Below are 16,425 nucleotides of genomic sequence, written 5' to 3'. Positions count from 1 at the left end.
GTTGGCCATCTGTACGTCTTCTTTGGAGAAATGTCTGTTCATGTCTTCTGCCCATTTTTTAACTGGATTATTTTTTATTTTTTTATTTTTTTGGTGTTGAGTTGGATAAATTCTTTATATATGTTGGATACTAACCCTTTATAGAATATATCATTTACAGATATTTTTTCCCAGTTGGTAGGTTCCCTTTTAGTTTTATTGGTTGTCTCCTTTGCTGTGCAGAAGGTTTTTATTTTGATGAAGCCCCAATAGTTTATTTTTGTTTTTATTTCCACTGCCTCAGGAGACATCTAGAAAGCAGTTGCTATGGCCAATGTCAGAGAAATTACTGCCCGTGCTCTCTTTAAGTATTTTTATTGTTTCCAGTCTCACATTTAAGTCTTTCATCCATTTTGATTTGTGTGTGTGTGTGTGTGTGCGTGTGTGTGTGTGTGTGGTGTAAGTGAGTGGTCCAGTTTCATTCTTCTGTATGTTCACCCTCCAGTTTTCCCAACACCATTGGCTGAAGAGACTGTCTTTTTCTCATTGGATATTCTTTCCTGCTTTGTGAAAGATTAAATGATCATATAATTGTGGTTTATTTCTGGGTTTTCTATTCTGTTCTATTGATCTATGTATTATTGGTGTGCCAGTACCATACTGCCTTGATGACTACAGCCTTGTGATGTAACTTGAAATCCAGAATTGTGATTTCTCCAGCTTTGATTTTTCTTTTTCAAAATTCTTTTGGCTATTTGAGGTCTTTTCAGGTTCCATACAAATTTTAGGATTGTTTGTTCCTGCTTTGTGAAAAATGCTTTTAGTATTTTGATAGAGATTATATTAAATATGTAGATTGCTTTGGGTAGTATAGACATTTTAACAATATTCATTCTTCTGATCCATGAATATGGAATGTCTTTCCATTTCTTTGTGTTGTCTTTGTTTCCTTTCATCAGTGTTTTATAGTTTGCAGAATACAGGTCTTTCACCTCTTTGGCTAGGCTTATTCCTACATATCATATTATTTTTGGTGCAATTGTAAATGGGATTCATTTCTTTTTTCTTTTTTAATTTTTAACATTTACTTATTTTTGAGAGATAGAACATGAATGGGGGAGGGGCAGAGAGAGAGACACACACTCAGAATCCAAAGCAGGCTCCAGGCTTTGAGCTGTCAGCACAGAGACCGAATCGCAAGATCATGACCTGAGCCATAGTCGTATGCTTAACAGATTGAGCCACCCAGGTGCCCGTGGGATTCATTTCTTAATTTCTCTTTCTACTGCTTCATTTTTGGTGTACAGAAATATAGATTTTCATACATTTATTTTGTATCCTGTGATTTTACTGAATTCATTTATAAGTTCTAGAAGATTTTTGGTGGAGTCTTTAGGGTTTTTTATGTGCAGTATCATGTCATTCTGTAAATAGTAAAAGTTTTACTTCTTCTTTATTGATTTGGATGCCTTTTATATCTTTTCAATGTCTGAAGGCTGTGGTTAGGACTTCCAGTACTATGTTGAATAAAAGTGGTGAGAGTGGACATCCTTGTCTTGTTCCTGACCTTGGGGGGAAAGCTCTCAGTTTTTCCCCATTGAGTATGATGTTCGCTGTGGGTTTTTCACATATGGCATTTATTATGTTATAGTATGTTCCCTCTAAACCTGTTTTGTTGAGGGTTTTTCACCAAGAATGGATGTCGTACTTTGTAAAATGCTTTTTCTGCATCCATCTACTAAAATTATCACATGGTTTTTATCCTTTCTTTTATTGATGTGATGTTGATTGATTTGCGAATATTAAACCATATTTGCAACCCAGGAATAAATCCCACTTAATCATTGTGAATGATTTTTGAAATATATTTTGTTGGATTTGGTTTACTTGTATTTTGTTGAGGATTTTTGCATTTATGGTTGTTAGAGATATTGGCCCAAAGTTCTGTTTATTTATTATTTATTTATTTATTTATTATTATTATTTTTGGTAATATCTTTATCTGGTTTTGATGTCAGGATGATACTGGTCTGATAGGATAAACTTGGAAATTTTCCTTCTTCTTTTATTTTTTTGAAATAGTTTGGGAAGAGAATATCCAATGGAAAAAAGACAGTCTCTTTAACAAATGGTGCTGGGAGAACTGGACAGCAACACGCAGAAGGTTGAAACTAGACCACTTTCTCACACCATTCACAAAAATAAACTCAAAATGGATAAAGGACCTGAATGTGAGACAGGAAACCATCAAAACCCTAGAGGAGAAAGCAGGAAAAGACCTCTCTGACCTCAGCCATAGCAATTTCTTACTTGACACATCCCCAAAGGCAAGGGAATTAAAAGCAAAAATGAATGACTGGGACCTTACGAAGATAAAAAGCTTCTGCACAGCAAAGGAAACAACCAACAAAACTAAAAGGCAACCAACGGAATGGGAAAAGATATTTGCAAATGACATATCGGACAAAGGGCTAGTATCCAAAATCTATAAAGAGCTCACCAAACTCCACACCCGAAAAACAAATAACCCAGTGAAGAAATGGGCAGAAAACATGAATAGACACTTCTCTAAAGAAGACATCCGGATGGCCAACAGGCACATGAAAAGATGCTCAACGTCGCTCCTCATCAGGGAAATACAAATGAAAACCACACTCAGATATCACCTCACACCAGTCAGAGTGGCCAAATGAACAAATCAGGAGACTATAGATGCTGGAGAAGATGTGGAGAAACGGGAACCCTCTTGCACTGTTGGTGGGAATGCAAACTGGTGCAGCCGCTCTGGAAAACAGTGTGGAGGTTCCTCAAAAAAGTAAAAATAGACCCACCCTATGACCCAGCAATAGCACTGCTAGGAATTTACCCAAGGGATACAGGAGTACTGATGCATAGGGGCACTTCTACCTCAATGTTTATAGCAGCACTCTCAACAATAGCCAAATTATGGAAAGAGCCTAAATGTTCATCAACTGATGAATGGATAAAGAAATTGTGGTTTATATACACAATGGAGTACTACGTGGCAATGAGAAAGAATGAAATCTGGCCCTTTGTAGCAACATGGATGGAACTGGAGAGTGTGATGCTAAGTGAAATAAGCCATACAGAGAAAGACAGATACCATATGGTTTCACTCTTATGTGGATCCTGAGAAACTCAACAGAAACCCATGGGGGAGGGGAAGGAAAAAAAAAGAGGTTAGAGTGGAAGAGAGCCAAAACATAAGAGACTCTTAAAAACTGAGAACAAACTGAGGGTTGATGGGGGGGGGTGGGAGGGAGGGGAGGGAGGGTGATGGGTATTGAGGAGGGCACCTTTTGGGATGAGCACTGGGTGTTGTATGGAAACCAATTTGTCAATAAACTTCATATAAAAAAATAAATAAATAAATAAAAACATGACCACAAAAAAAAAAAAAAAAAGAAATAGTTTGGGAACAATAGTTATTAACTGTTTTTTAAATGTTTGGTAGATTTTGCCTGTGAAGCCATCTGGTCCTGGACTTTTGTTTGTTGGGAGTTTTTTGATTACTGATTCAATTTTATAACTGGTAATTGGTCTGGTCACATTTTCTATTTCTTTCAGCTTCAGTTTTTGTTGTTTATATGTTTCTAGGAATTTATCCATTTCTTCTAAGTTGTCTAATAAGTAGGCATACAGTTTTTCATAATGTTCTCTTACAATTGCTTGCATTTCTGTGTTGTTGGTTGTTATTTTTCCTCTTTTGTTTGTGTTTTTGTTTATTTGAATTCTCTCTCTCTCTCTGATGAGTCTGGCTAGAGGTTGATCTATTTTGTTAATCTTTTCAGAGAACCAGATCCTCGTTTCTTTGAGGTGTTCTATTTTTTTAAATCATTTATTTCTCCTGTAATCTTTATTATCTCCTTCCTTCTGCTGGTTTTGGGTTTTGTTTGTTGTTCTTTTTCTAGGTCATTTAAATGTAAGGTTAGGTTGTTTGAGATTTTTCTTGCTTTGACGTAGGCTTATATTTCTATTTACTTCCTTCTTGGGGCTGCTTTTCCTGCATCCCAAAGGTTTTGGACTGTCATTCATTTCCATTTGTTTACGTGTATTTTTTTTAAAAAGTTTAATGTTTTATTTATATTTGAGAGACAGAGAGACAGACAGCAAGTGGGGAAGGGGCAGAGAGAGAGAGGGAGACACAGAATCTGAAGCAGGCTCCAGGCTCTGAGCTGTCAACACAGAGCCCAACAAGTGGCTTGAACCCACAAATTGTGAGATCATAACCTGAGCTGAAGTTGGATGCTTAACTGACTGAGCCACCCAGCCCCTCCTGTATCTTTCTTTCTTTCTTTCTTTCTTTCTTTCTTTCTTTCTTTCTTCTTCTTGATTTCCTAGTTGACCCATTCATTGTTTAGTAGGATGTTGTTTAACCCCCATGTATTTGTGGTCTTTCCAAATATTTTTCTTGTGGTTGACTTCTGGTTTCATAGTGTTGTGGTCAGAAAAGATGCATGGTATTATTTCAATCTTTTTGTATTTGTGAGGCCTGATTTATGACCTAGTATGTGATCTATTCTGGAGAATTTTCCATGTACACTTGAAAAGAATGTGTATTCTGCTGTTTCAGTTGTTTTAGTTCTGAATATCTGTTAAATTCATTTGGTCCAGTGAATCATTCAAAGTCACTGTTTCCTTATGTTCTTCTGTTTAGATGATCTGTCCATCAATGTAAGTGGGGTGTTAAAGTCTCCTACAATTATTGTATTACAATGGATTAATTTAGTTCCTTTATGTTTGTTTTTAACTGTTTTATATGTTTGGGCACTTCTATGTTGGGTGTACAAATATTTACAATTATTGTATCTTCTTGTTGGATTGTGTCCTTTATTATTATATAGTGTCCTTTTTTGCTTCTTTTTACAGTCTTTGTTTTAAGGTCTTTTTTACCCAATATAAGTATTGCTACTCTGGCTTTCTTTTGATATCCATTTTCATGAAAAATATTTCTTCAGTTCCTCACTTTCAATATGCATGTGTCTTTAGGTCTGAAATGAGTCTCTTGCAGGCAGCATATAGATGAGTCTTGTTTTTTAAGCTGATTCTGTCACTCTATAATACTGAGGATTCTGTTTGCTTTGCTCTAGTTGTGCTTCTGGGCCTGTGCCTGACTCTCATAGTGGGAATAAAGGGATATCCATAACCTTGGTGGTAACAAGGCTAACACTGAGTTGCTAATTGCAGGTTGGTGTGAGATCAGCAGAAGACAGCATGACTGAGATAAACTGGCAGCAAACTTACCAGTGATCGTGTAAATAGCAGTTATAGCCAAGAGGATGAAGATTGCCAGGTAAAGGTCCAATCCCAAGGCCAGCTTGATGAATATGGCTCCAGAAAATATGTCTGACTAAAAAGGGAATAGTTAGGATGGGAAAGAAACATGCACCGCATCATTTAGCTCTTTAGTGATGATTTCCCACTAATATTTGCTGTATCTATACATGACATCTCTGCAATACAATTATGAACTCCTTGGAAGCCAGATCTAATCCTCAGGGGATTAATTATTGGACTGATCATAGATAGGAGCAATGGGTGAGTGAACAGAAAGTAAGAAATGTCTATGCTATAGCTTGCATAGACTACTCTTTCATGATTGTCAGCAGAGAAACAATGATTAAAAGTAGAGTAGTATGAGACAGTAAAGCAATGGTTTCTGTTAATGAGGAAGATACTTGAGCACACTTAGGATAGTAGAAAATAACAGGAAAATATAGAGGGGGTAATTATGAAGCAAATGCCAGAAACATTGAGAAGAGATGGGATCAAGAATAGGCATAAGGTCAAGGGTTAGCCTTTTACAAAAAGGAAGACTCTTCATCTTCAGACTGGTGTAAAGAAGGAAAGAATGAGGCAAATGTAGACTTTTTAAGTGGGGGATGAGTGGTTCATGCTTAAATTTTCTAGATAAAAAGGGAGATGAGATGTTTTGATAAGAGGCAGAGGACTAGTAGCTAAAAAAGGTTGTGGATCATAGGACAGTTATTGAGAGCACCAGAGAAAAATCATTTAGAAATACAATAAAAGGATTATTGGTTGAGGTTTAGAGGCCAGGAAGGGGTCCTACAGAGAGACCTTAAGATGTAAGATCATGTGCACCCTGCACTACCTGGATCCCTGTGTCCCAAAGTGTGCTTTCCGGCCTCCTGGATCTTCAACACAAACTTGTGCTAGCCCCACTTGGATCTGCCCCTTCAACTCTGATCCCCCCAGATTCCATATCAAAACCTCCAAACCAAACCAAAACCCTATAAACATCACATAAGCATGTTAGTTAGAAACACAGGAGTAAAATCCCTAGGTGCATGCACAGAGTAAGTGGGAAGCTGGGTTAAACCAGGTTTGGAGTTTTTCTAGGGGAGTTCAATGAAAGGAAAGACATGCAAATAAATTGAGGCTATGTGCCAAAGAGTGATTATAAGTGATTATAAGTGATTATAAGGATGGAATTGACTGAGGTGAGGGAAAGGATAAGATATCAGGATTCAGAATTAGAAGAATTAGAGGTAGGTTTCTTTGTAGAACATGAATTTGGAAGTGGTGTCACAGTATATGGTTAACTTTCCCCCCTAATATTTGAAATAAAACCTAATGTTTTATCATCCCAGTAGGTATTTGTATGGGTGAAAAGCCTATTCTTGAACCTAACGCTGAGTTACAAACCCAAAGTACTTTCTGCAACTTTATCACTGGGTTTACAAGGAGTTCAACCACTATGTAAACTGAGGCAAGATTTAACTTTTTATAAATTGGATATTTGCAAAGAAATTATTTACCATTTTAGAATAGATATCACCTACTGAGATGTCACTCATTGCATTTCAATTGCCATAAAACACACCTGCATTTGTCTGCATTTATAGCTGTCATGTTCATACAGATTTACATAGTGGGGAGTTATTCAACCACAGCATTAAGGCTTGTATATTCATGCTGAATCATTTACATATGAAAACACATATTATCATATTATGAGTTTCTTGACTTTCTTATCTCTTATATAGTACAATGAAAGCATTAAATTAATATTTACAAAATGATATATAAACATATTACCAATGATTTTCTATGGTGGCAAGATAAATAACATAAAACTTGCCATTTTTGCATGTACAATTCAATGGAATTAATTACATTTACAATGATCATAAAATATTTCTCATGAAAGGAAGGCATTTAATGCTACAGGATTTTCTTTTGCTGTTAAAAGATATTATTAAGACAATTGTCATATCTGAATAAAGTCTGTAGGTTATGTATGTTTGTATCAAGATTAAGTTCCTGATCTTAAAATTTGCAGTGTGGTTTTCTAAAAGAATATCAGTGTGTGTAAGGCATTCAGACTGAAATATTTAGGGATCAAGATGCACCAGATCTGCTATGATTCTCAGTATAGGTATTAGTGGAGGTTGAGAACCAGTGAATAAGATGATCTCTTTCAAACCTGATGCAGGGGAGACTGAAAGTTACCCTGTTTTAACTCCTCATAATGAGCTGTTTAATGAATAACTAGGACAGACTCTGCTATCAAAGTGTAATAATACACAAAAGGTCATGTCTAAGATTAATCACTATTAATATCACTTGAAACATAGCCTCGTAGGTAAGAATGGACTGCTGCCACCGTGTCTTTCCAGCTAAGTTACACACATGTTCTTTGCCTTTCCTCCTCCTCCATCCAGCTCCCCAAGAATCCATCCCTTCCCTGCCACTAGGAACCTTCCACTTCAGGAGACTGCATTCCTCAGGGTCCTATTTTGCTCCAGCACCTTGTTCACATTCTTTAGGATCACAAAGCTGTACATGTCGAGCCAGAGGAAAAACGGGAGATCACTGAATCCCACCCACTTGTGGAATATATAGGCTTCTCTGCTTTGCTTGGCCTCTCCTAAGTTTCTTATCTTGAGGACTTGTTTAAGCACCCCCCCCCCCCCCACCATGCCTCCATTTCCACCCAGCAGGGACCACTCCATTTCCTGGGTGTCCCTAGAATGTCTCCTATGCTTGTCCACACAGTCTATTCCAGTTCACATCTTAATATATTTTCATATACCATCATAAAGTGCTAATGATTTCATGTGTATAATTCTTATATTCTTTTTTTTTTTAAAGTAGGCTTCACACCCAGTGCAGAGCCCAATATGGTCTGAACTTACAACCCTGAGATCAATACATGAGCTGAGATAAAAAGTCAGACACTTAACTGATTGAGCCATCCAGGCGTCCCTATAATTCTTATATTCTTAACCATATAGTGAACTCCTAGTGCATAAGAATCTTTATTACCCCGAGTACAGATACTCAATAATATACAGTGAGTGTGGAAAATGCTCACGTTGTATTAAGAATCTCATGCCATCTAATCAGAGCAACTGGTTTATTTACAAGAATGACTCAACAGAAAAACAAAAATGCACTTCAGCTTCTTCTTTCATGAACTGCCTAGACTATAAACTTGGAGAAAATTATTTCATTAGTCACCAATACATGAGGATCAAATGTTATTCTTTGTTTTCTACATGTATTGCTGACTCTTCAAATTTCTTTCTTTTCTCCTCAATGATTATCTCCAAGGAATTTAACTTTCCAACAACTTTAGAAATCTTCTGACATTTATTTGTGACATCTGTGCTATAGGGACAGTCTTAGATAAAATAGAGTAAATTTAAGAAGTCATTATAATAATACAAAGCACTTTCCTTCTGGTTCATGTGCCAGGTAATCAATGAGATGAAAATATAAATATAAATCTTTCCAACAAAGAGAATAAAGAGGTTATTGTATATAGAAAGGCAGGGGACTAGAGAATCCTCCTCCTTTCTACTACCTAATAACTGTGTTACTTGAATGAAACATTTTGTTCCTCCTGTACATTGTTTTTTCATATCCTTAATGAAAAGGTGGTTTATACTCTGGAGTCTCTCATGACTTGTAACTGAATTTAGGGTTTCTAAAACTCCTTAGTAGAAAGGCCCTAGCTAGTTTAAGATATCCATATGGCTAGACCTATCAGGGCTATCGATAGTCTATACACTCATTTCTCTGATTCTAGTATTCTAGTCTCACCAAGGTAATTGCAAGAAGCAAGAATGCCAGGCGCACTGAACTCACTGAGATTCTCAGAGCCACACAGATGAAGAGGGAGAGGACAGAGAGGTAGATCTGGAGTCGCTTCCCACCAAACCTCTTCCTCAGATATTCTGGCATAGTCATCACCTGCAGAGACAGACATCGACAGGGATTCACCTTCAGAGCCCAGTGCATTCAGATTATTCAACACTTACTAAGTACTTACGTGCATCTGCACTTCTGTGACTGTACCTGGTACCTTAGGAATACAGAGGTGAGTAAAACACAGTCCCTTGGGAGAGCAGAAAGCCTGGAATAAACACAGGCATTGGAATCAGACAATCTTAGGATCCATTCCCAGGTCTGACATTTACTACAAGTGAGACCTTTGGAAATTGACAATTTCTCCAAACCTCCTTTTTCTCATCTATAAAGTAGGGATTTAATATGAAGGTATATGTAAAATACCCACAACAACACCAAATGCATGGTAGATGTTCAACAAATAATTTTTATTATTTTCATCAATAATTTTGCAGGCCAGTAAAAACAATATTACTTAAAAATAATGAACCACAATTAATGGTTACATAATAAATTGATAATAAAACAAATTGCAAATATATATTTGGCATATATGTATATATTTAATTTAAGTTTTAGTTAGTTAACATATGGTGCAATATTGGTTTCAGGAGTAGAATTCAGTGATTCATCACTTATGTATAACACCCAATGCTCATCACAGTTACCCTCTTTACTACCCATTACCCATCTAGCCCATCTCCCATCCACCTCTATTTGGGTATATATATGTGTGTGTGTGTGTGTGTGTGTGTGTGTGTGTGTATATATATTTAATTTACATCCAAGTTAGCATATAGTGCAACAATGATTTCTGGAGTAGATTCCTTAATGTCCCTTACCCATTTAGCCCATCCCCCCTCCCACAATCCCTCCAGTAAACCCTCTGTTTGCTTTCCACATTTAAGAGTCTCTTATGTTTTGTCCCCCTCACTGATTTTATATTATTTTTGCTTCACTTCCCTTGTGTTCACCTGTTCTGTGTCTTAAAGTCCTTATATGAGTGAAGCTGTATGATATTTATCTTTCTCTGACTGACTAATTTTGCTTAGCATAATACCCTCTAGTTCCATCCGCGTAGTTGCAAATGGCAAGATTTTATTCTTTTTGATTGCCAAGTAATACTTCAGTATATATATACCACATCTTCTTTATCCATTCATCCATCGATGGACTTTTGGGCTCTTTCCTTACTTTGGCTATTGTTGATAGTGCTGCTATAAACATTGGGGTGCATGTGCCCCTTCAAAACAGCATACCTGTATCCCTTGGATAAATACCTAGTAGTGCAATTGCTGGGTTGTAGAGTAGTTCTATTTTTAATTTTTTGAGGAATCTCCACACTGTTTTCCAGAGTGGCTGCACAGGTTTGCACTTATTTGGGTATATATTTATGTGATTATGTTTATTGAAAAGAAGAGAGTTAAATTAAATCTCTAACTGGAAAAAAGTCTGAGGTTATTACTGAAATATGAGATCAACTATGTGATGTGTATTATAAAAGGTGCAGCTTGCTAGTTTTTTATAGCAGATTAAGCTTATGATTTAATTTCCTCCAATTTAAAAGAACATTAAATAAATATTTGTATAATATCAAAAACAAAAAGGATAACTCTTGGTGGCTCAGAAACCTCAAACATGGTAAACCACTTCCAAAAACACATGCATGAGTTCTGTGGCATTGATACTTTTTACCAAGGAGAGCATCATTCTATAGAAATTGTTCAAACCTGGTACTAGAAGGGACCCAGGATGAGCAAAAGGAGAATATATGGTGACCTGCAAAGGTATGAGCCAGAAGGCTTGCCCCTGAACACCCTAATCCCAGGAATTATTCCAGGATATAGCACTCCATGGTCTGAGTACCAGCAGTAGAAGAATAAATGTGGAAGGTCTGCTTGGAAAGGCAGAACAGTGGTTGGTGATACCTGGGTTGAAGGGGAGCTCACAGAGCTATGGTATATCCCACTCCTAATTAAAAAAAGAAACTATAAATCTCAGAATGGCAAAAATTAGAATGAAGAAAAATAACATGTGTTGGTGAGGATGTGGGAAAATGGGAACCCTCACAATAGTCATAGGAAAGAGGACAGCTGACTGCAGCCACTTTGATGAGCAATCTGGTAGCATTTAGTGGATTTATGTAAATGTAAGCCCAGAAATCCTGGGACAAGTGATATTACCCAGGTTTCATGATTGAGCAGAAAGAATGAGTGAATAAATGAATGCCTGACAGATGAGAACTGAGAACACCTGCAGGTACTCACCCCTGCCTTGATGTATATGGGGACAAAGAACCATCCGAGAACCAGCAACAGCAGCAAAGCCTACAAAATCCCAGAAAACAGTGTGAAGTTCGAGGGGCTTGGCTTGTGGGACTTATCACTTCATGACCTCTGAATCAGAAAACAAAGTAAGTTTGCATGGATCCTGTCCCACTCAACCAATTATGAGCCCAAGACAGCTACAGATTCTTTCCCTCTGTTTCTGTAATTTAGATACAGAAGATAAGAGATCTGAGACCAGCTGGACCCAGGAAGTTCATACTATTTTTGCCAATAGGAATAATTCTTTTTAAAAATAGTTTTTATTTTATTTTTAATTTATTATTATTTGTTTCGAGAGAGAGAGAGAGAGAGCGAGCATGGGTGGGGGAGAGAGGCAGAGGGAGAGAGAGATAAAGAGAGAGAGAGAGAGAGAGAGAGAGAGAGAGAGAAAATCCTAAGCAGGCTCCATGCTTAACTCAGAGCCCTATGTGAAGCTTGATCCCACGGCCCTAGGATCATGACCTGAGCTGAAACCAGAGTCAGATGCTCAACTGACTGAGCCACTCAGGTGCCCCCAACAGGAATAATTCTTGAATGGGAGAAGTTATATATAGAGTGACAAAGCAATAAGAAAGCAGTTTGATGAAAGAAGAATATTCCTACTGTCTCCCAAGTCATGCCACATATAATAATGGTAATAGTATAATCTTGCATTAATGTTAATATATACAAAGTCTTCACATATATCACTTGTGTTGTCCTCATAACAACCAGATGAGGCAGATAAGGTAAGTAGTTATTCCTGTTTTATGGAGGGGGAACCTGAGCCTCACAGAGATTAAGGAAGCCCAAGGTCACAGGCTAAAAGAGCTAGACCCTTGGCAACCTGATAATCACACCCACTGGGGCCATAGGGCATGTTGTCCAGTTTATGGCACTATCAAAACAAAACGTGGGCCATAGGGCATGTCTGGAGACTGGGTCCATTCTGGAGTCCCTGATACTACTAAAGCAAAGCTAAGGGGAAAATCTTCAACAAGGGATGGGTACAGGTATTTTTGGATGACTCAAGGTCATTTCCTGAGTCTATTCAGGCATGGTCTGTTTATACTTTCACTGTGATCTGACTTGTTTCCACATAAACATCTTCCTCTGACCGAAATGCATAATGTGTATTTGCAAACACCAGAAGGGATACAAGAACAGAAAAAGCTCAGGCACCTCAAGAAATATTAATGCATGTACCCAGACAAGGGCTAGATGATGAGGTGATATGAATGATATGAGAGGAATTGATCCCTGCCCTTAAAGGACTTAGTGTCTAATTAAGGGGACACAGCTTCTACTGGTGAGATGGCAGTAGAACAATTAAGAACTCAAACACAAAGTCTTTTAGATTCTATCTACTATCTTTAAATCATTTACTCCTTACTCAGCTCTCATGTCCTTAGCCAAGTCCCACTTGGTCAATTTCTATTCATCTATCCGAATGGATGAGTGCCATCTCCCTTAACATGTGCCAAGTCTCATCCTTCATCTAGGATAGATTCCCTCCTGTGTGAGCTCTCCCAACACTCAGTGTGTGCTTCTCTCCTTGTACTTCCTACACCATAGTGAATGTGTATCTGTCTCTCCCACTGGGACATAAGCTTCTCAAAAGAAGGGATCTTTGCTTTTACATGTTTTTATTCTGTGCATCTAATTCAGAACTGGACACGTAGTGTAATAGCTCAGGAAGGAAAGAAACAAGTGAGAACTAAAAATGATCAAGGAGGTCAAGTGAAAGTGGGGATTCAATCATATAGCAATGATATTCTTGGTGGGAATACTGCTTGAGCAAAATCTCAGAAGTAGAGAATGAGACTGGATTGTCCCAGGCAGGCAGAATGGGGCCACATTCAGAGAAGACTCTGCGTTTCAAGCTAGGGGTTGGTTAGAAGGAAAACTAGAAATCAAAGAAAGATATACCCTATACAGACTCCCAGAAGAACATACCTGGACAGAGTTTGGATTTAAAGGAAAAAGCCTATTATGTCACTTACATTCCATTCAAATGTTGCAGTGGCAATTCCTGAAGCTGCTCCCGTCCCAGCCAGCCCCACAAAGTGGCCACTGCCGATATTACTGGCGAAGAGAGAGGCGCCCATCTGCAATCCAAGGGAACAGACTAGGATCAGAGTTAAAAGACCCAAATCAGATTTCTTTAAAGCAGGTAAATGTTGAGATTTTCCATCATACCTCTTTAAGGCAGGAATCCTGTGGGCTAAATCCAGCCAGTTACCAGTTTTTGTGTGGTTGGTAAGCTAAAAAAAATTTTTTTTACATTTTTGAATGGTTAAAAATATATAAGGAAGACTAATATTTTGTGATGTGTGAAATTATATGAAATTCAAGTTTCAGTGTTCATAAATAGTTTCATTGGAACACAGTTATGCTTGTTGGTTTTACATATTCACTATGGCTGTTTCTGTGCTACAACAGCAGAGTTGTGTGGTTGCAATGAACTGTATGGCTCATAAACTAAAATACTTACAGTCTGGCACTTTACAGAGAAGCTTGCTGACCCCTGCCTTAGGGGAACTTTAATTTATCTACCTGGGTGCTCTGGGTTGAGCCTGTCCTTGGCTAGGAACTGCCAGAGCTCCTGTTGGCCCCTTCAGTCATCCTCAAGGACTGCAAAGTTGGGTAGGAAGAAGTTCCTATGAATAATTCTGGCCTTAAGGACTCTTTTCTCATCCACCTCCTTTTATATCACATTGTCAACTGTTCTTAAGTCTCAAAGATCAAGAGAAATTTCTTGAGTAGGCAGGGATGAGCTCTAGTCCTCAAAAAGCACAATTGGGGTGTAGGGTTACTGCAATGCCCACTCTTCCATTCCCATCTTTTCAGCCCTCTGTAAAGCCATCTTTTCTATTCAGACATTTGGAGCTAGGGGTTGGAAATGAACTCATTTTTGGCCATAGGATTGGTTGAGTCTTGAATGTTTCACAGAAACAGTCCTTAGAAGGCAATGCTTGATTGGACATTCCAATTAAAATCCATTTCAAACTTGGAGGTGGTCTGCTTCAACCACTCTTGCCAGGTCATTTCCCAGTCTCTGCTTCCATTCATACTATTTAGTCAGCAGATTCATGAAGGAAGAATGTACTGAGCATCCACTGTATACCCAACTGACTGCTGACACAGTATGGATTCAGAGAAGAAGATGCACTCTTTGGTGCAATGGGACTCTTGCCAAGGAGGCCAGACATAAAAACCCAGAAAGGAAGAGATCAACTGGGCAAGAGTCAAAGAGATACCACCATACACAACATCACAGAGAACACACACATCCACTATCATAACTGCATGGATTATAAGGACTAGACAGGCTGGAATGCAGGGTGAGACTTATCAGATGAAGCAGGGCTTGAGTTGGGTGTTGAAGGAGGAGAGCAGAGAGGGGGATGTTCATCCAAACAAGAGGGGTGGCACTAGTTCGGGTTTGGGAGCAAAGAAGGAATGTGCTGGGGATGGTAAGGAGCTTAAGGCAGAAGATTCTTGATGAGGACCGGGGAAAAAGAATATGACACAGAGATTAACTGAGTCTTCTCAAATGCCACACTATACTTGCTCTCATAATAGGTGATGTACTATCATTTACTGGAATGGCAGAATAGAACTCTGGGGTCAGGGATTTAGGAAGAGACACCAGCAAGTAGGCAACCAATGCACTTCAGAAACTATCAGCATTCCCAGTGTCTTCTTTATTTACTCTTAAACACAAACATAGGAAATTTATCTCTGGGAAACTCTGGCGCACTCACCGGCCACCAGGTCATATCTCGACCAGCCAAGAAGAAGCCTCCAACAGTGCCCCGGTTGGTCTTCAGCATTGCCTAAGCAGAAAGGAAGACATGTGAGGGTCAAACACTGCAAATTCACCCAGGATGTTACAGATGCTCTGGTCAGAATGTTCATAGTGGTCACTTTTTCAACACTCTTAAAGAGAAACATTTTCTTACAAACTGTGATATAGCATCAATTTTAAAAGGACTTGAAAATCATAGTTTCATCGAAATGGAGGGACATTAAGAAATCATATTCCTCAACATCTGTCCTAATTGCTCTGTTTATTTTCATTTATAAAAACAATGCAAGGTATCAGTAAATCTGTGCTTGGAAGTAATTTTGCAGCCTTACACTCATTACTAAATAGAAAGAATGAGTGTAAATGAATTAGGCATCCAACTGACTCATTTAGAAAGTGAGCAAAATTCTACTCCTGAAATCAATGTTACACTAGATGTTAACTAACTAGAGTTTAAATAAAAATTTGAAAAAAGAAAGTGAGCAAAAACCAAGGAAAATAAAAGATGTGAGATAATGAAAATAACATCCTTATTCATTATGCCAGGTACTGGACACGCCAAACAGAATGTGTCTGAAGTTCTCACTGCTGGCTCTGTTCAAATGATGGTGAATAGGTAGGAGAATAAATTAACTGAGTAAATATTATTTACGTCACACATGAGACAATGGTTCCGAGAAAAGGATAATGAAATATGACAGCTGTTAGTGTTTTCTCAGCATTGTCACATTGTTATACCACACCCTTCCCTCCCTCAGACATTTTAACCCCAAACTTGGTGCCCACCCAGAACACCCCATTGGAATCCTACATACCCACAGCCCGACAGCCATCACCACCATGAAATAGATGACAATGACAGAGATGTCAGCAGCATTTTGGATGCGCTCTGACATCTCAGGAGGACCCAGGGTCCCAGTCATGGTGCTGGGGCTTAACGTGCTGGCCATGGCCATGGTACTTTCCCATCCCAGGGATGGCCCTTTCTTTATATAAGCTCTGGGTTAATAATCAGCCTTGAGCAGGTGGGGCACACTATCAGAACAAACTCCTGGGCATGGGAGACCTTTAAACCTCTTCTTTGAAACTCTGAGACCCTGGTCTTCCAGCAGTCAATATTGACCTAAGTCTTCTGGAAAGTGGGAATGAGCA

At 38.4% G+C, this 16,425-nt stretch overlaps 1 protein-coding gene across 1 annotated transcript in view; it reads right to left on the bottom strand.

The window, feature by feature from the left end:
• The window catches only part of LOC124518314 (solute carrier family 5 member 4), a 39,104-nt gene extending 22,881 nt beyond the window's left edge, over nucleotides 1-16,223 (bottom strand). Inside the window, exons 1-6 of the mRNA XM_047088270.1 lie at nucleotides 16,089-16,223; nucleotides 15,230-15,301; nucleotides 13,466-13,570; nucleotides 11,424-11,483; nucleotides 9,115-9,219; nucleotides 5,245-5,350 (exon numbers count right to left, since the gene is read on the bottom strand). Of these exons, the coding sequence (XP_046944226.1) occupies nucleotides 5,245-5,350; nucleotides 9,115-9,219; nucleotides 11,424-11,483; nucleotides 13,466-13,570; nucleotides 15,230-15,301; nucleotides 16,089-16,223 (583 nt within the window). The remainder of the gene's footprint in view (nucleotides 1-5,244; nucleotides 5,351-9,114; nucleotides 9,220-11,423; nucleotides 11,484-13,465; nucleotides 13,571-15,229; nucleotides 15,302-16,088) is intronic.
• Nucleotides 16,224-16,425: the final 202 nt, after the last annotated feature.

The sequence above is a fragment of the Lynx rufus genome, unplaced genomic scaffold, assembly GCF_022079265.1.
Source record: "Lynx rufus isolate CCGP_SWC_20201006 ecotype Redwood Valley unplaced genomic scaffold, mLynRuf1.p SCAF_24, whole genome shotgun sequence".
NCBI lineage: Eukaryota > Metazoa > Chordata > Mammalia > Carnivora > Felidae > Lynx > Lynx rufus.
The sequence above is the reverse complement of the archived record's forward strand: the minus strand, read 5'-3'. Positions and strand labels throughout refer to the sequence as shown.